Genomic DNA, 19,763 nt, shown 5'->3' with positions numbered 1-19,763 from the left:
TCTGTATTAGCCAAACACTTGACCCAGTCTGGCCATTCTCCTCTGACCTTTCACATTAACAGGTTGTTTTCACTCACAGAACTGCTGTTCACCAGATTTTTTTTCATATCATTCTCTGTAAACTCTAGAGACTGCTGGGTGTGAAAATCCCAGGAAATTACCGGATCCTATAATACTCAAACTGCCCCAGCTGACACCAACAATCATTCCACGGTCAAAGTCACTTAGATCACATTGCTTCTCCATTCTGATGTTTGGTCTGGATAATAAGCTGATTGGAAGGTGGCCGTAACTCAAATAACCACATGTTTCAATAGTGGTGTGCCAACACCTCAAACTTTGAGGTGGATGGGCTACAGCAGCAGCAGACCATGGACGTACACTCAGTGGGCACTTTATTAGGTACAGGAAGTCCGAATAATGTGGCCATGAGTGAATCTGCCTTTGATGCTGCTGCTAGTCAGTTTTTCATTGTACCTGTGCACATGACAATAAGCTTGACATGACTTGCATCTCTGGGATTCTCTACTCTGGAGATTTATGGAACCTGCCCAATAAGCATTTTATTGGTACATACCTGCGAGAACAGCAGTGACATCCTGGTTGTTATGTAGCCAGGTTACCATGGGTGCTGGAGAGCTGCTCACTTGACAAATCACCTCGGCATCCTCTCCCTCTCTGAACTCCTGCGGGGATTGGATGTCGTGAAAGGTCAGCTTTTCTGTGGACAGAGTTTAACAAGGAAAAGATGTAGTAAAGATCAGTATTCTGCCATTGCACATCACCACAGAACCTTGTCTTTGGCAAAAGATTTACCACCGCTTGATAATTCCTTTTCCCCCACAGAAGTTGCCCAACCTGCTAAGGGGTTCTCAGCCTGGGGTCCACAGACTCCTTGCTTAATGCCATTGGTCCATGGCTTAAAAAGGTTGGGAATCTCTGATCTAGGAGATGGTTAGCTGCTCCAGGTTGCTGCATCTGCAGTCCCTTGAGAGTGTCTCCCTGCATTGGAACTGTATGTGCTTTTGCATCGTTCTTGTTACAGCAGTGGTCGCTTAGATTCATAGCACATAGCCTCAGAAGAGAGGGATGTCCATTTAGAACAGAGGGGAGGAGGAATATCTTTAGCCAGAGGTGGTGAATTTATGGAATTCATTGCCACAGATGGCTGTGGAGTTCAAGTCATTGGGGATATTCAAAGTGGAGTTTGATAGGTTCTTGATTAGTCAGGGTGTCAAAGGTTACGAGGAGAATGCAGGAAAGTAGGGTTGAGAGTGATAATAAATCAGCCATGATGGAATGGCAGAACAGACTCAATGTGATGTATGGCCTAGCTCTGCTACTGTATCTTATTGTTTTATGGTCTAACATCTCAGCCCAGAAGCAGGGCATTCGGTCCAAATCGTTCAGCACAACCAGCTGCAATGCAGGTGAATTGATTCGCGAGAGCTGCAGACGCTGGAAGCTGGTGCAACTGACAATCTTCTGGAGGAACTGCTGTGAGGGTGGCAGGAGGAAAGGCAAGGAATTGTTGACGTTTCAGGTCAGAACCCCGATCAGGTCAGGTCCTGATGTGGGGTTTGATCTGAGACATAGACAATTCCTTCTCCCCACCACAGAAGTTGCTCGACCCACTGAGTTTCTCCAGCAGTTGTCTCAGGGAACGGTGCAGTGTTATTCACCTTGCAATTGAATTTCTTTTAAAAAAAAACCCTGGTGTTCATCATCCTCCAACATCTGCCATCCAAGCTTGGAATGAGCAATAACACTGACAGATATTCAATGGTGGAGAACCTCCTCTGCTTTTCCGAAAGAGCTTCTCAGAGGTCCATAATTTCTATGGTGAATGAATTGATGGTTAACGTGTAATAGAGGCCTCGATGCAAAAGGGAGAAAGAATCAGAATCAGAATAAGGCTTAATAATTCTGGCATACGTCATGAAATTTGTTTTGTGGCAGCATTTGTTGTTTTGCTATATATATAAACAATAAATTACAATTATAAATTAAGTAAGTACTGCAAAAAGAGAACACAAAAAAATGAAAATAGTAAGGTGAGGTAGTTACATAGATTCATTTTCCAATCGGAAATCTGATGGAAGAAGGGAAGAGGCTGTTCCTGAAATGTTGAGTGTGTGTCTTCAGTCTCCAGTACCTCTTCCTTGATTTGAAAAGGGCAGCTCCTGGGTGATGGGGGTCCTTAATGACCCATATCACCTAGTTGAAGCATCTCCTTTTGCAGGGTCCTGGATGCTGGGGAGCTTAGTGCCCATTAAATTAAAGGATTATTGATGCAGAAGATGGAAGGATGTGGATCATGAGCAGGAAGAAGGGATTTAGTTTAAAATTCAGCATCATATTCCGAACAGACATTGCCGGCCAGAAGGTCCGTTCTCATTCTCAGTTTTATAGCCATATACACTCCTTTCCTTTGTCTTGGCATCATGACAGCACATACTCTGCAGACAAACTTGCTCCTTGTTGTCCATTGATCACATCATACACTGAGGCAGTTACCTCTCTCTTACTCTATCTATCAGTGATGCACTTACCTAAGCACTGATTTGCTCTTTTGCCCTTTTCCAAGAAAGGATATGCTGGCATTGGAGAGGGTCCAGAGCAGGCATTCCCCAACGGGGGTTCATGGACCCCTCACTTAATTGTTATGGTCCATGACATAATAAAGATTGGGAACCCTTGGCCCAGAGGAAGCTCACAAAAATAATCTTGGGAATGAAAGAGTTAACACATGAAGAGTGCTTGATGGCTCTGGGTCTAAACTCACTGGAGTTTAGAAGAATGAGGGAGGATCTCATTGAAACCTATCAAACACTGAAAGGCCTCAACAGAATGGTTGTGGAGAGAATATTTCCTATATTGGGGGAGTCTAAGACCACGGGCAACAGCCTCAGAATAGAAGGATGTCCCTTTCGAACAGAGATAAGGAGGAATCTCTTTAGCCAGAAGGTGGTGAAGCTGTGGAATCTATTGCCACAGATGGCTGTGGAAGCCAAGTCAATGAGTATATTGAAAGTGGAAGTTGATAGATTCTTGATTAGTAAGCGCATCAAAGGTTATGGGGAGAAGGCAGGAGAATGGGGTTGAGAGGGATAATAAATCAGCCATTATGGAATGGTGGAGTAGATGAGATGGACCAAATGGCCTAATTCTGCTCCTATGTCTTACGGTCTTATGATATATGTTTGCCTTTATGATCTATGATTGCTCTTATGGTCTTTAATTTCTACAAATAAAATTATGAGTCTCTTACTAAAAGGGACTGCTTTCCCCCATGTACAAACACAAGCAACAAGTGTTAGCTTCCACTGGCAGATTACAGTGATTAGAATGATGAAATGCCTCATATAATTAGCAAATTATCTTCAAAATCATGAAGTTTGTGGTTATTTCAGGAGCTCCTATTATCAGTGGGATAATAAAGATTATTATTTTAACTACACGCCCCGCCTGTTCAAAATGCTGGTGCAACATTCAGTTTAACCCCAGCTCACAAATTCTGATACCATCTTGTGGAGAATGTTCAGTAAAGTGAAAACATGATCGGAATAATTTCAGTGCACAGTAACTCACCCTTAACCATCAGTGTAGACCCGGATAACATCTTGAAGAACACATAATGTGCAAGGGTTATATTAGTCAGGATATCTAGTATATTTTAAATTGTATTCATAGAACACTACAGGCTCTTCAGCCCAAATGTCAAGCCAACCTTTTAACCTACGCCAAGATCAATCTAACCCTTTTCTCCCTCAAGGTCCACCATTTTTCTATCATCCATGTGCCAATTGATGAGCCTCTTAAATGTTTCTAATGTACCTGTTTCTACCACCATCTCTGGTAGTGCGTCCCAAGCACCCACCACTCTCTGGGCAAGACATCAGAATCATATAACCATATAACAATTAAGGCACGGAAACAGGCCACCTTGGCCCTTCTAGTCCATGCCAAACGCTTACTCTCACTAATTGGAATTGGGTTTAATATCACCACCATATGTCTTGAAATTTTCTAACTTTGCCGCAGCAGTCCAATGCAATGCATGATAATAGAGCAAAAAAAACCTGTGAATTACAGGAAATGTACATTAAATAGTTCAATTAAATAAGTAGTGCAAAAACTAGTAAATAAAAAATGTAGTGAGGTAGTGTTGAAGGGGTTCAATGTTTATTCAGAAATCTGATGGGAGAGGGGAAGAAGCTGTTCCTGAATTAATGAGTGTGTGCCTTCAGGCTCCTGTTCCTCTGATTTCCCCCAATAACCTTAAAATTATGCCCTCTTGGATTAGCCCTGAGAAAAACAGATGTTGGTATTTCACTATTTATGTCTCCTATCATCTGATACACTCTATCAAGACCCCTCGGCTCCTTTGCTACAAGGAGCGAAGCCCTGATGAAACATGCTCTCTAATCTAGGTAGTGTCCTGGTAAATCTCTTTGCACACATTTGTCTGTCCAGCCAGTATTCCACTCCAGTATCTATTGATCAACCTGTGTGCCTGTCTCCTAGAATGTTAGCATTGATCTCCTCACAGTGTCCATCTGTCTACTTGAATCTGCTCGGCTATTCCTGTATACGTACATGTATCATTCTGTATATCTGCAAGTCTCCATCTGTCTGTCGTCTCCCCTGTCTAATTGGGTGTCTGTCTTTTACCATCTATCCATATGTCAGTCATTTAGCTTCCATCTGTAGCAACGCACTAGATGTTGGAGAACTCAGCAGGTCGGGTGGCATTTATGGTGGGAAATGGACAGTTGATGTTTTTGATCGAGTGCTTTCATCAGGACTGAAAGATTGAGGGGAGACAGCCAGTATGAAGAAGTGGGAGGGAGAGATGGAGCATGAGATGGCAGGTGCTAGGTGGATCCTGGTGATGAGGAATACTAGGCAAATGGAGGAGCAGAGAGTGGAGATAGTGACAGAGGCTGGGAGGTGATAGGCGGAGGCTACAAAGACCATAAGATATAGGAGGAGAATTAGGCCATTTGGCCCATCAAGTCTGTGTGCCGATGATGGAATCTGATAGGAGAGAAAGGTAGAGCATGGAATCAAATAAGGGAAATGGAGAGGGAAGATGTGAAAAATTGAGGAAGAAAGCCTGTGGAAGGAATGTGTTGGTAATAGCCACTCTCAACAGTGTAATTCTTTCCCTCCCCCCCTCCCCACTTTCTTATTCTGGCTTGGTCCCCCTTCCTTTCCATAGGTGCTGCCTGACCCCCAATAAGGACGTCTATCACCCAGGACATGACATCTTCTCATTGTTACCATCAATCAGGAGGCTGAAGACACACACTCAACGATTCAGGAACAGGTTCTTCCCATCTGCCATCAGTTTTCTGAACAGGCACTGAACCAAGAACACTACCTCACTAATTTTTGTTCTCTCTTTGCACTACTTATTTAATTTTTAAAATATATATAATTCTTACTGTAATTTACAGTTTTAATTATTATGCATTGCGATATACCGCTGCTGCATGACAACAGATTTCATGATGTATGCCAGTGATATTAAACCAAATTCTTATTCTGACTTGCTGAGTTCCTCCAGTATTTTGTGGGTACACTCAAAGTGAGCGGGAGTGAAGTAACATCTCCCAGATTTAGGTATGAGGCCACCCCCCGGACCTGTTGGCTGGTTGGTATTCTTGCAATAAGGCACATATTCCAAATTATTTCACTACGCCAGAACGACTTATGTATTTCAATTACCAACACTCAAACATTTTATTGCGAGAGCTGGGTACCCAGGAGTGAGGACTCACCTGCTGATTTCCCATTGCATTTCAACTATTTACCAGGCTTTAGTCTGGAGTGTGATGGAATACTCTTCTCATTTTGTTGCACATTGATTGTTGTCCATCCTGCTGGGTGAGGTATTTCATTGATTCTATTGTTTTCCTTGTATTTACTGTAATTGACCACATGGAAAGGAACCTCGGGGTTGTATTTGGTGCCATGTACTGTATGTACTTTCAAAAAAAATTTACTTTGAACTTCGAGCTTGTCTGAATGAACACAGACCCAAAAGCTCTCAAGAACGTCTGCACCACGTGGACAAGTCAGTCTACGTTGGAACTGGAAATTGAATTGGTTGATTAATGTTACATGTACTGAGGTACAGCAGAAATCCCATCTTGCATACTGATTATTGCACAATGCATTGAGGCGGTACAAGCTAAATCAGTAGCAGAGAGTTGAATAAAGTTGTTGAAGGGCGTTGAATACAGCCACAGAGAAAGTGCAGACAATAAGGTGCAAGGATCATAAAGAGATAGATTGTCAGGCAAAGAGCCCATCATCTAGAGGACCATTCAATAGTCTTAGAACAGCAGGGTAGAAGCTGTCCTTGAGCCTGGTGGTATATGCTTTCAATATTTTGTATCTTCTACCCGATGGGAGAGGTGGGTAATAAAGAATGTTTGTGGTGGTTGAGGTATTTGATTGTGCTCGCTGCTTTATTGAGGCACTAAGAAGTCTGCCTCAGTAGAGCAGATGTGGGTCCTTGCTGAACCATTTCAGAGAGCAGTCAACAGTCAGCCACTTTGATGTGTCAGGTGCCATATATAGAACAAACAGGATAAGAATGGTGGATTGTCCTTGTGGTCTACTGACAATAATTGGGTAGTTTCACTGTGCCAATACTGATGAGCAACTGGCCATCACATTTTTATTTATCTATATTTACAGTATGCACATATCAGCATGATTGACATCCCATTGGTCAGACTAGGTGTTCATCCCTTCCCTATCAGTGCACTGTGGCTGTGTTGGGTTCCATTTACAAAATGCACTGCAATTAGTCACCCATACTACTCTGATCATCCCTCCCAAACCTTTGTCCTGCAGAGAGTTGTGAATCCAGCACAGTCCAGCCTTGCCTCCACGGTCCACCTGCACTTCGAGCTGCCTCGAGAGGGCTCCTCCCAACCCATCATCCTCCTCCCTCTTGTTAGGCAGTAGAGAGGTTTGAAATCTCATGCCACTAGACGCAAGGACAGCTTCCATCCTGTTGTTTATCAGACTCTTGTGTGGACCTCTTGGACACAAAATTTGATACTTGATTCTGTCTCATCATGAACCTTCCACTCTATTTGCTTGCTTGTACTTCCCTTTCTCTGTAGTTGTGACACTATATTTATCTTACTTATTGAAATACAGCACAGAACTGGCCCTTCTGGCCTTTTGAGTCCGTCGCGTCCACCCAGCAATCCCACAATTTAATCTGAGCTTAACCACAGGACAATGTACTATAGCCAATTAACCTACAACCAGTACATGTTTGGACTTTGTGAGGAAACCAAGCACCTGAAGGAAACCCACATGGTCACGGGGAGAACGCACAAACTCTTTACAGGCAGCAGCGAAAGTCTTTGTTCTGTTTTTTTAAATATACTATCTCAATGTATTGCACTAGGGCATGATCTGCCAGGATGATATACAACTGAGTTTTTTTAACTGCTTCTTAGTACACATGACAACAATAAACTAATGAGACCAGGAAGAACAGTGGTGGGCGTGCACGGAAATTTGGGTGTTAGGGTGGAGATATGTCTGTACCAAAGGAGTTGTAAGGTGCTCCTTCCCTCCACTGGCCTGCAGGTCACCTTTGGGCATGGGGTAGCACCAGCTTGGTCCCCTGATCAGGGTCAGCTGAAACTATGGGAGCAGGTGATGGATGGTCATATGAGCAGCTGGTGCACTTCACAAGACCTGGTTATGTGACCACTGACACCAGCAGATGATCTGAGCGCACAAAATGCAGGAGGAACTCAACAGGTCAGGCAGCATCTATGGAAAAGAGTAAACAGTTGACATTTTGGGCTGAGACCCTTTATCAGACAACGAGGAGTATTGATAATAGCTGGGGTCACCCACATTATTTATTTATTTATTGAGATACAACGGGGAATAGGCCCAGCAAACCCCTGATTTAGTCTGAGCCTAATGAGAGAACAACTTACAATGACCAATTCATCTACCTATTGGTACATCTTTGGACTGTAGGAAGAAAGTGGTGAACATAGTCATGGGTAGAACGTACAAATTCCTTATGGGCAGTGTCAGGAATTGAACTCGGATCGCTCATACTGTGAAGTGTTGTGCTAACCACTACACTACTGTGTCTTGTAAAGTCACTGCCCAGAAGAAGACAATGACAAACCGCCTCTGTAGAAAAATTTGCCAAGAACGAACTGGTTATGGAAAGCCCATGATCGCTCATATCATAAGACATGGAACATAACAAATGAACGAGCATGGGAATACCACCTTCAAACTTCCCTCTAAATCATTTACACACTCCACCCTATTCTGACTTGGAAATACACCACTACTCCTTCATTGTCACTGGGCCTAAATCTTTGAATGTCCTACCCAACAGCACAGTGGGAGCCTTCACCAGAAGGTCCGTGATGGCACTGGAAGGCGGTTCACCATTGCCCTATTAAGGGTAATTGGAGATGGGCAGTAACTGCTACCTTACAGTGATTCTGACATCCCACCAAATAAGTGAATTACTTGTAATATTTCTATAGATTAACTTTATTTGTTAGGTGTACATTGAAATATACAGTGAAATGGATCACTTTGCATAAATTAAATCAATGGAGATTATGTTGGGGACAGCTCGCAAATGTTACCAGAGCTCCAGTGCTAACGTAGCATGCCTATAACTCACTATGCCTAACCTGCACGTCTTTGGAATGTGGGAGGAAGCTGGATCACTTGAAGGAAACTCACACAGTCACAGGAAGATTATGCAAACTCCTTACAAACAGCGGTGGGAATTGAACTCTGATCTCAGCTGGAACTGCAAATCACTGAGCTAGCCACTAGGCCAACGTGTCACCTCAATTCCGGCTGTCAAGTCAAGTACAAGAACTATGTTGAGCAATATCTGTTGAGAGACTGATAACAGTGTTGACTTACTGTAAATTTCCACCAGGACTGTAGCTTCCTGAAAATTTCCACTGGCATCCTTCACTTGACAGTGATAGATGCCAGCGTCCTCCTCGTTGGCGTTGTAAATGGTAAGTCGTGATCGCACGCCCTCTGTCTGCACAACCACCCTTTCGTTGGAGATGATTTTTTCTCCATCAGGACTGTACCAGTCTATACTGACAGGTTCCCCAATAGCTGTTAGGGAGAGAAAAAAAATAATTAAACCACTAACCAAGAGATTGAGCAGATGCTGGAAATCTTGAGCAGCACACACAAAGTGCTGGAAGAAATCAGCGGGTCAGGCAGTATCATGGAAGAAATAAACAGTAAAGGTTCAAGATTGTTATTCTCATTCTTCTGTACAAAAATGTAAAGGACAATGAAATGATTGCTACTTCAGGACTGATGCACCATTAAAAAAACACAATAAGCATAAAGAACAGATCAAAAACACAATGAATATAAATATAAAAGCATCTTATAAGCTCAATGTACAAGTGTCAACATTTCAGATCAAGATCATCGATAAACCATGAGGTTTACTGAATTAGGAAACACTGCTCTTCTCTCAGTGATTCAGAATTCCACAGTACTAGGTGACAGAGTGGTGCAGTTGCAAAAACGAAAGCCTCAAAGATGCAGTAGCCTGGGTTCAGTTCTGATCTTGAACTGGGTTGAGTTTGCAAGTTCTCCTTGTGACTGCATAGGTCTCCACCACCACTCCCTCATCCTACGGATGCATGGGTTGGTGAGTTAATCGCTGCTGTAAAATGTCCCTAGTGTGTCAGTGAGTGTTGAAATCTGAGCGGAGTTGAGTAGAATGTCATAGAGTCATAGAGCATTACAAGTACAGAAGCAGGCCTTTTGGTTCATCTAGTCCATGCTGACCTGCTTTTATCAGCCTAGTGCAGGGGTGGGCAAACTTTTTGACTTGTGGGCCACAAAGGGTTCTAAAATTTGACAGGGGGGCCGGACCAGGAGCAGATGGATGGAGTGTTTTGGTAATACACCTCATAAGAGAAAATAAAATATCATGGGATATGTAGAAAACATGTGCTTTAATTTCAATTGAAAATGAACAAATGCATTACAACAAAATATCTGTCTTTGAAGTCCCATGGTATTTAGCTATTTATTGAAATGACTTTTAAAACACTGAAAATTAAATGAATAAAATACAGCTTTTTTAATAGTAACAGTTATTATTTTAAAGCACTGAAAATTCTGTTATCCTTCAAGATATTATCATCATCACTCTCCTCCTGATTGTCTTTATTTCAAAAACTGTAGGAGATGCAGGTCTACTTGTCCTGCTCCTTATTATTCAATTGTCCCCTGTGCCAAAACTCAACAACGACCAGCACAAAGACAGAACAGTGACAGCGCGCCAGTATGCGGAGCGTGTTATTTGATCTGGAGCGCATTTTTTTATTTTGAGAACGTACGTGCACCTGCGCACTACTCATGTCCATCACTTAACAGAAATGACATGTAACATGTAAGGCTTATTGAAAAACATATTTTCAAATGCATTTTTTACATAACACAACGAAGAAACTTATTTTTAATTTCAGTGGGAACAGTGTTGTTGGTCTCCCTTTTTAGCCAGTGCATCAAAGTCTGGATTTAGTTTGGTTGTGGTGATTCTCAGGATGGATCTGAGGTATTGGTCAGTTAACTTGGATCTGTGGCTGGCTTTGTTGATGTTCATGACGCTGAACGCCTGTTCACACAAATAGGTCGAGCCAAACAAAGAGTAAAGCGCAAATGTGGAGTAATACGCTGCACCTCAACAAAGGTCAATGTATATAGAATGCGTCATCTATTGGGAAAACGCTAGAATTGCAGGGAAAAACGTTAACGAGGTTTATTAATATAATTTCATCAAGTTCTGCGGGCCAGATTAAAAAGCTTAACGGGCCGCATATGGCCCGTGGGCCGTAGTTTGCCCATGCCTGGCCTAGTGCAACCTACCTGTACCAGGACCAGAACTCTGCATATCTCTCCCATCCACGTTCCTGTCCAAACCTCTCTTAAATGTTACAATTGAACCTTCATCCACCACTTCCGCTGCCAATCATTCCATACTTGCAGCACCCTCTGAGTGAAGGCATTTCCCTCTCAGATTCTCCTTAACTGTTTCCCTTTAAACCTATGACCTCCAGTTCTAGACCAGGGGTTCCCAACCATATTTATGCCATGGACCAATATTATTAAGTAAGGGGTCCATACACCCCAGGTTGTGAAACCCTGTTCTAGACGCACTCACCCTGAGGGTAAAAAGCTAAGAGTTCCCCTCATTTTCCTGTGCTCCTGGGAATGAAGACCCAACCTGTTCAACCTTTCCCTCCAACTCAGGTAAGTGGGGGAAAATTTGCCAGATCAGTGGCATTCAGGTCTGGTGACAGAGTAAGATAGTAAAGGTCCAGGTATGATCTGTGGAAAGCTATCTCATATGCAAATTGGCAATTTTGAATCATTGGACTCTCTCCAATGCCAACACATCCTTTCTTAGATAATGAGCCCAAAATAAAAGCTAGACAGTGTGAAAATTGGCTCTTCAGCCCACTCATCCATACTAACCAAATCACCTAATTAAGTTATTCTTGTTTGCCTGTGCTTAGCTCACAGGTACCTGGAAATCTGTACCCGTCTGAATGACTTGTAAACATTGTCATTGTACTCACCACTACCTTTCCTTTGGCAGCTCTTTTTACATTCCCACAAACCCTCTGTATGAAAAATGTGGCCTTCACATCCCTTGTACTTTCTTTCCACTGTAAATCTATGCCCTCTAACTTTAGACTCTCTTGACCTGTGAGAAACACTGTAACCATCCAATATTTCTGTGCCTGTGAGGGTCTTTTGTTAGTCTGAAAGTTTTTGGAATTGCTTTTCCCAGAGAGTGGTGAATCTGTGGAATTCTCAGCCCAATGAAGCAGTGAAGGCTACCTCAGAAAGTATACTTAAGACAAGGTTGGATAGATTTTTTTCATAGTAGAGGAATTAAGGGTTATGAGGAATTGGCAGGTAGGTGGAGATGAGTCCATGGTCAGATCTGCCATGATCTTTTCGAATGATGGAGCAGCCTTGACGGGCCTTATGTTCCTATGTTCTCTGCTGAGATCCTGCGTAGTTAACGATTTGGTCTGCTTCTGACTTAGAACCAAACCTGTGGTTGTGGTGATGGGGGACCTCAGATGTTGACCTTCACCAACTTCTAATCAATCGTTATAAGGACCATCCTATCGTGACGCATCATGACTTGGCACATCAAATGCTGTGTCTGAGATTGCAGAAAACTGAAGAGAGTTGTGGATACAGCTCAGCACATCATGAAAACCAGCCTCAATCTGTATTTCCCACTGCCTTGGTAAAGTAGCCACTATCATCACCATAGAAACATAGAAAACCTACAGCACAATATAGGCCCTTCAGCCCATGATGCTGTGACAAACGTAGACTTATTTTAGAAATTACCTAGTGTTACCCATAGCCCTCTATTTTTCTAAGCTCCATGTACCTATCCAGGAATCTCTTAAAAGATCCTATTATATCCGCCTTCACCACCATTGCCTGCAGCCCGTTCCACACTCACCACCCTCTGCGTAAAAATTGCCCTTGATATCTCCTCTGTATCGACTTCCAAACACCTTAAAGCTGTGCCCTCTCATGCTAGCTATTTCAGCCCTGGGAAAAAGCCTCTGACTATCTACACAATCAATGCCTCTCATTTCATCATCTTATACACAATGCCTCTCATCATCTTATACACTTATACATCATCATTACATGCCATGGGTGATCATGGTCTCTCTATCCATGACCACGATTGTTCTTGGCAAGTTTTTCTTCATGACTTCATGTGACCCTGATCGGGGGCTAAGCAGATGCTACACCTTGCCCAAGGATGACCTGCAGACTAGCAGAGAGAAGGAGTGCCTTTGGTAGAGACGTATCTCCACCTGCCAACCAAAGTGGCCAGCATAATAAAAAACAGCTCCCACCTTGGATATTCTCTCTTCTTCCCCCTCCCTTCGGGTAGAACATACAGAAACCAGAAAACACACCCAACCAGGTTCAAGAATAGTTTCTACCCTGCTATTTTTTCTTGAATGGACCACTTCTATGATCAGATGGGCTCTTGACCTCACAATCTATCACTTCATGACCTTTCATTATATTGTCTGTCTGTACTGCACTCCCTCTGTAACTGTAGCACTTTATTCTGCATTCTCTAATTGGTTGTCCTTGCACTACCTCAATGCATGGGTGGCATGCAAAACAAAGCATTTCACTGTACCTCAGTACACATGACAATAAATTGTGAACTCAGTCAGCTCCCCAGCATCCAGGGCATCTTCACGGATCAAAGCCTCAAAAAGGTGACATCCATTATTAAAGACCCCCATCACCCAGGACATGACCTCTTCCCATTGCTACCATCAGGAAGGGGGTACAGAAGCTTGAAGGCACACATTCAATGATTCAGGAACAGCTTCTTCCCCATGCTATCTGATTCCTAAATGGACATTGAACCCATGAACATTACCTCACTACTTATTTAATTTAACTTTTTATATATATATACATATATGCTTAAATCTGGGAAGTGAGAAACACTTAATGTATCATGTGTAACATCATCCATATGAAACAATAGAGGTGTTGGATCTAAACATTTTTCTACTCACACAGTACGTTTTAGGAACAGCTTCTTCCTCTCTGCCACCAGATTTCTGAACTGGCATTGAATTCTACCTCACAATTTTTCTTTTGCACTATCTACTGACTTTGTTTTGTACTGTAACGTATATTAATTTATTATGTGTTCAATGTACTGCCGTCATATAACACCAGCTTTCACGACAGACGCCAATGACATTAAACCTGACGCTGATTCGATTTACAAATTTCAATGTCCTAAATATGGTGTCCTACCTCTCATCCTCCCCTGAGCAATTGCTGGCCCATGCAGTGAGCCTCCATTCATTAGCTGAGGTCTGAAGAGATGAGTGGCTTGTTTATATTTTCCCTTATTGTTGTGATTTTAATTAATTTCTGTAACTATAGGAACCTATGTAATGTATGAGGAATAAAATAGGCTAAGGTTGGAATAATATAAAAATAGGTGTGTGATGGTCATTGTGTGGGCTGAAGGGCCTGTTTCTGGAACATAGAATATAGAATCAGAATCAGGTTTATTATCACCGGCATGTGACGTGAGATTTGTTAACTGAGCAGCAGCAGTTCAATGCAATACATAATACAGAAGAAAATAAATGACAAAATAAAATAAGAGCAATAATAACAAATAAATAATTCAATTACAGTATATATATATATATATATATATATATATATTGAATAGATTAAAATTGTCCAGAAAGCAGAAATACCACATATTAAAAAAGTGAGGCAGTGTCCAAGGATTCAATGTCCATTTAGGAATTGGATGTCAGAGGGGAAGAAGCTGTTCCTGAATCGCTGAGTGTGTGCCTTCAGGCTTCTGTACCTCCTACCTGATGGTAACAGTGAGAAAAGGGCATGCCCTGGGTGCTGGAAGTCCTTAATAATGGCATTGTTCCTTGAAGATATCTTGGGTACTTAATAGGCTAGTACCCAAGATGGAGCCGACTAGATTTATAACACTCTGCAGCTTCTTTCAGTCCTGTGCAGTAACCCCCACCATACCAGACAGTGATGCAGCCTGTCAGAATGCTCTCCACGGTACATCTATAGAAGTTTTTGAGTGTATTTGTTGACATACCAAATCTCTTCAAACTCCTAATGAATTATAGTCACTGTCTTGCCTTCTTTATAACTGCATCAATATGTTGGGACCAGATTAGATCCTCAGAGATCTTGACACCCAGAAACTTGAAGCTGCTCAGTCTCTCCACTTCTGATTCCTCTATGAGCATTGGTATGTGTTCCTTCGTCTTACCCTTCCTGAAGTCCACAATCAGCTCTTTCTTCTTACTGATGTTGAGTGCCAGGTTGTTGCTGCGGCACCATTCCACTAGTTGGCATATCTCACTCCTGTACACTCCATCTGAGACTCTACCAACAATGGTTGTATCATCAGCAAATTTATAGATGGTATTTGAGCTATGCCTAGCCACACAGTCATGGGTATATAGAGAGTAGAGCAGTGGGCTAAGCACACACTCCTGAGGTGTGCCAGTGTTGATCATCAGTGAGGAGGAGATGTTATCACCAATCTGCACAGGTTGTGGTCTTCCGGTTAGGAAGTCAAGGATCCAATTACAGAGGGAGGTACAGAGGCCCAGGTTCTACAACTTCTCAATCAGGATTGTGGGAAAGATGGTATTAAATGCTGAACTATAGTTGATGAACAGCATCCTGACATAGGTGTTTGTGCTGTCCAGGTGGTCTAAAGCTGTGTGGAGAGCCATTGAGATTGCATCTGCCATTGACCTATTGTGATGATAGGCAGATTGCAATGGGTCCAGGTCCTTGTTGAGGCAGGAGTTCAGTCTAGTCATGACCAACTTCTCAAAGCATTTCATCACTGTCGATGTGAGTGCTACCGGGCAGGGGACTCACAGACAGCACAGTGCAGACTCTTCCACAACACCATTAACATTCATTTCAGCTGTTTCTATATGATCCCATGACTCTATTAATTTAAATCTAGTTGAATTATCTTTAGATCCTTTGTCTCTCAGATACTTAGAACAACACACACAAAATGCTAGAGGAACTCAGCAGGTCAGGCAAGTTCTACAGACTGGAATAATAGTTCATGGTTCAGGCAAAGACCCTTACTCAGGACTCAATTAAAACATGTTCATAGGCCTTCGCAGCAACAGTGTGTCTGAGGGCCTTCACGGACTGGAAGCAAGGTCCAGTGACACATAGCCTGAGGCTGAGTCACTGCTCCCTGGCTGTTCCATGTTTTGCAATGGCTGGGTTTCCAGGATGATTCAGGGAGGGCCAGCTATGTGGAGCAGCATGATAGCATAGTGGTCAGCACAATGCTTTACAGTACCAGCAACCCAGGTTTAATTCCCGCCACTGACTGCAAGCAGCTTGTTCTCCCCCATGATTGCTTGGGTGTTCTCCAGGAACCCCAGTTTCCTCCCGTCGTCCATAGACATACCAGTTGGTAGGTTAATGGGTCATCGTAAGTTGTCCTATGATTAGGTTAGGGTTAAATCAGGGAATTGCTGGGTGGTGCAGCTCGAAGGGCCTATTTCGCGCTGTATTTCAATACACAAATAAATAAAGTAGACGGCTGCATTACCCAGTGCGAAGTGATGGTGGGAATCTATCCAGCAGGTTCAGATTTGAGGAAATGTAATGGAAATTAATCCTATATTTGCCACACTCAACAACTAGAGGATTAAATGTTCATCACATCCTTTTTAAAATGGCTGCATTGAATCAGCTACCCCTGTGGCAGAAGTTCTGTCAGAACAGGTCCAACCCAATGAAAACCAATTGGCTTCATTCCATCTGATAATTAGGCTCATTGATTTCACTTGTCGAATTCATGCTAGAACATCAAACTGGACACAGTTTTGAAATCTCTAAAAGGTTTCAGATGATACCTTTAACTTCAAAGTTCAAAGTAAATTTATTATCCTAGTACAAATATGTCACCATATCCAACCCTGAGATTCATTTTCCTGCACTAATGGATCTCAGCCTCAGTCATCGCTTCGTTCTATTGGGGAATTTTATTCGCTCTCAACTTCACTCTCATTATGGTAATCAATTGAAACAGGGTATTTTCTGTGTTCCAACAAGGAAACTCAGTTAATTTGTTCTTAGAATGTATTTCACTGCCAGCTGTGAGATTAGTAGCCGGAAGTTAGGTAAGTAAACAAGTCACAATTTACACCAGAAATAGAAACAACAGCCAGAGAGATGCTGGCACTGAAATGGAGCCATGAAAAATTGCATCTTCATCAACACACACAAAATGATGGAGGAACGGAGGAACTCAGCCTGTCGAGCAACATCAATGGAAAGGAATAAACCGTTTAAAATATATATATATATATATATATAAAAGATTAAATAGGTAGACCAAAAGAGAGCAAATACGAAGGTAATTGTCATGGGTTTGTTCCGGGTTCAGAAATCTGATGGAAGAGGGGAGAAGTTGTTCTTATAACACTGATTGTGTGTCTACAGTCTCCTGTGCCTCCTCCCTGATGGTAGCAATGAGAAGAGGGCATGTCCAGGGTGATGTGGGTTCATAGTGGTGGATGCTGCCTTTCTGAGGCCTCACCTTTTGCTGTCTAGGCTGGGGATGCTAGTGCCCGTGATGGAAATGGCTGGGTTTACAGCCCTCTGCAGCTTTTTCTGATCCTGTGCAGTTACCCATCCATATCAGATGGTGGTGCAACTTGTTACAATGCTTTCCACAGTAGATCTGTAGAAATCTGGCTCTGTAGAGTCTTTGGTGACATATCAACTCTCCTCAAACTCCTAGTGAAATCTAGCCACTGAGTTCCCAATGAATCATAGACTATAGACTCACTTTTAAGGAGCCTTCATCTCATGTTCTCAATATTTATTGCTTATTTATTTATTATTATTTATAAAACATTTTTTTCTCAGCTCAAGCTGGGAAAACCTGAGGTGCAGGCATAGCTATGCACGTTTATTTCTCAATTGCTAGAAACTTTCAGGCTCTTCCAGTGGGGTTTGGTATTGTGGGTTTCTGAAGATTTCATTGATTCTATTATGGTTATTGGATTTACTACGTATGCCTGCAAGAAAATGAATCACAGGGTTGTACATGGTGACACGATGTACACTGATAATATGTTTACTTTGAACTTTGAAACATACCGCATCACAATAGATCCCTTTACCATCCCTCGACAATGCCTATATAAGTTCGATCCATTTGTCCAGATTAAACTTGTATCCCTCTATGTCTTGCTTATCTAAGTAACCAAGCTAACTCTTCCAACGCTGTGGTAGCAACTACCTCCATCACCTCCTTTTGCAGCTTTTTACAGATATCCCCACCCTCTGTGTAAAAGTCTTACCATAAGACATTCAAGCCACACGGGAATTTGCTCCACCATTCTATCATGACTAATTTATTATCCCTCTCAATCCCATTATTTTTATTTTATTTTATTGAGATTCAGCACAGAATAGGCTCTTCTAGCCCTTTAAGCCATGATGCCCAGCAGTCCCCTAATTTAATCCTCATGGGAAAATTTACAATGACCAACTGACCTACCAACCAGTATGCTTTGGACAGTGGGAGGAAACTGGAGCACCTGGAAGAAACCCACACAGTCATGGTAAGAACCTACAAACTCGTTACTGGCAGCGGTTGGAATTGGGCACAGGTTGTCTGCACTGTAAAGTGTTGTGCTAACCACTATGCTACCATGCCATTCCATTTTCCTGCCTTTTCCCCATAACCCTTGATGACGTTACTTATCAAGAACCTACCAACCTCTGCTTTAAATATGCCCAATGACTTGGCCTCCAGAACCATCTGAGGCAGTGAATTCCACAGGTTCACCAGCCTCTGGCTAAAGGAATTCCTCCTCATCTCCTCTCAGATTGCCCGTAAATTTCTCCCTTCTCACTTTAAACTTGTGCCCTCTAGTTCTAGATTCCTTTATTCCAGGGAAAAGTTCATGGTGAATCCATGATGCAGACTTGGTGGACTATGACCCCATGATGCTCCGTGATGCGAATGTTCATGGGAGAAAGTGCTAAGTTCCTAGTTTAGCATCTAAAAACTATATCGACCTACAGATAGAAATTCAAATCCCACCATGTCAGCTGGGGAATTGAAATGCCAGTCAGTAAATTAAACTTGGAAATAAAATTTACTTTGCAGTAGTTTTGACTTTGGATCTATTGGATTATTGTTTAAAGATCATTGGATTTTTGGGGAAGGTATTTGCAATCATTATTCTGCCTGGACGTTACGTGACTAAACCACCAACACAGTTAACCTTTACTTGCCTCAACCTATTCCTCTGACAGCTCATTCCATATACATTTATACTTTATAAATGTATACTTTATACTCTTGAAAAAGTTGCCTCTTGGATCCCTACTAAATCTCTCCCCATTCACCCTAAACCTATGTTTTTTAGGTCTTGAATCCCACCCCGAGTATATGCACCCTGTCTGTTACCCACATGATTTAAAGTGCTTTGATAAGATCACCCCTCATTCACCAACACTCTAATAAAGTCCTAGCCAGTTCAGCCTCTCTACTTAACTCAGTGCCCAGAGCCCTGCAAATCCTTGTAAATATTTTCTGTGCTTTTTCTAGCTTAATGGCATTAACTCACAGTTAATTTAAAGCCCTGTCAACGAGCCTATTTACATGACTTCCCAAGGCATCAAAGACTCAAGAAAATTGATACAGACGTACGTGGAGAGCATTCTAACTGGTTGCATCGCCATCTGGTATGAAGGGACCATTGCACAGGACTGGAAAAAGCTGCAACGAATTATGGACTGAGCCAGGTCCACCATGGGCAGTAGCCTCCCCAGCACTGAGGACATCTTCAAAAGGCAATGTCTCAAATGCAGCATTTGTCACTGTCTAGACACGCCCTCTTCTCATTGTTACTATCAGGGAGGAAGTATAGGAGCCTGAAGACACACACTCAAAGTTTTAGGAACATCTTCTTCATCAGATTTCTTACCAATGAACATCTTAAACACTATCTCACTTTATTTGCTCTCTTTTCTAGTTTACATACAGACACACACACACAGTATATAAGTATATATGTATGTGTGTGTGTATTACAGAAAAGACATGTATACAGTAT

General features: G+C 42.3%; 1 protein-coding gene across 5 annotated transcripts in view; it reads right to left on the bottom strand.

Annotated features, from left to right (window-relative positions):
- Positions 1-19,763, bottom strand: part of LOC132393532 (neural cell adhesion molecule 2-like) — a 1,581,614-nt gene that overhangs the window by 322,625 nt on the left and 1,239,226 nt on the right. For all 5 annotated transcript variants that reach the window (XR_009511912.1, XM_059968913.1, XM_059968912.1 and 2 more), the window contains exons 3-4: positions 8,953-9,159; positions 578-721 (exon numbers count right to left, since the gene is read on the bottom strand). Coding sequence is in view for 4 of the 5 variants with exons in the window: in XM_059968913.1 (XP_059824896.1) it covers positions 578-721; positions 8,953-9,159 (351 nt within the window). In the remaining variant the exon portion in view is untranslated. The remainder of the gene's footprint in view (positions 1-577; positions 722-8,952; positions 9,160-19,763) is intronic.

This window comes from Hypanus sabinus, chromosome 4 (genome assembly GCF_030144855.1).
Source record: "Hypanus sabinus isolate sHypSab1 chromosome 4, sHypSab1.hap1, whole genome shotgun sequence".
Taxonomy (NCBI): domain Eukaryota; kingdom Metazoa; phylum Chordata; class Chondrichthyes; order Myliobatiformes; family Dasyatidae; genus Hypanus; species Hypanus sabinus.
The sequence above is the reverse complement of the archived record's forward strand: the minus strand, read 5'-3'. Positions and strand labels throughout refer to the sequence as shown.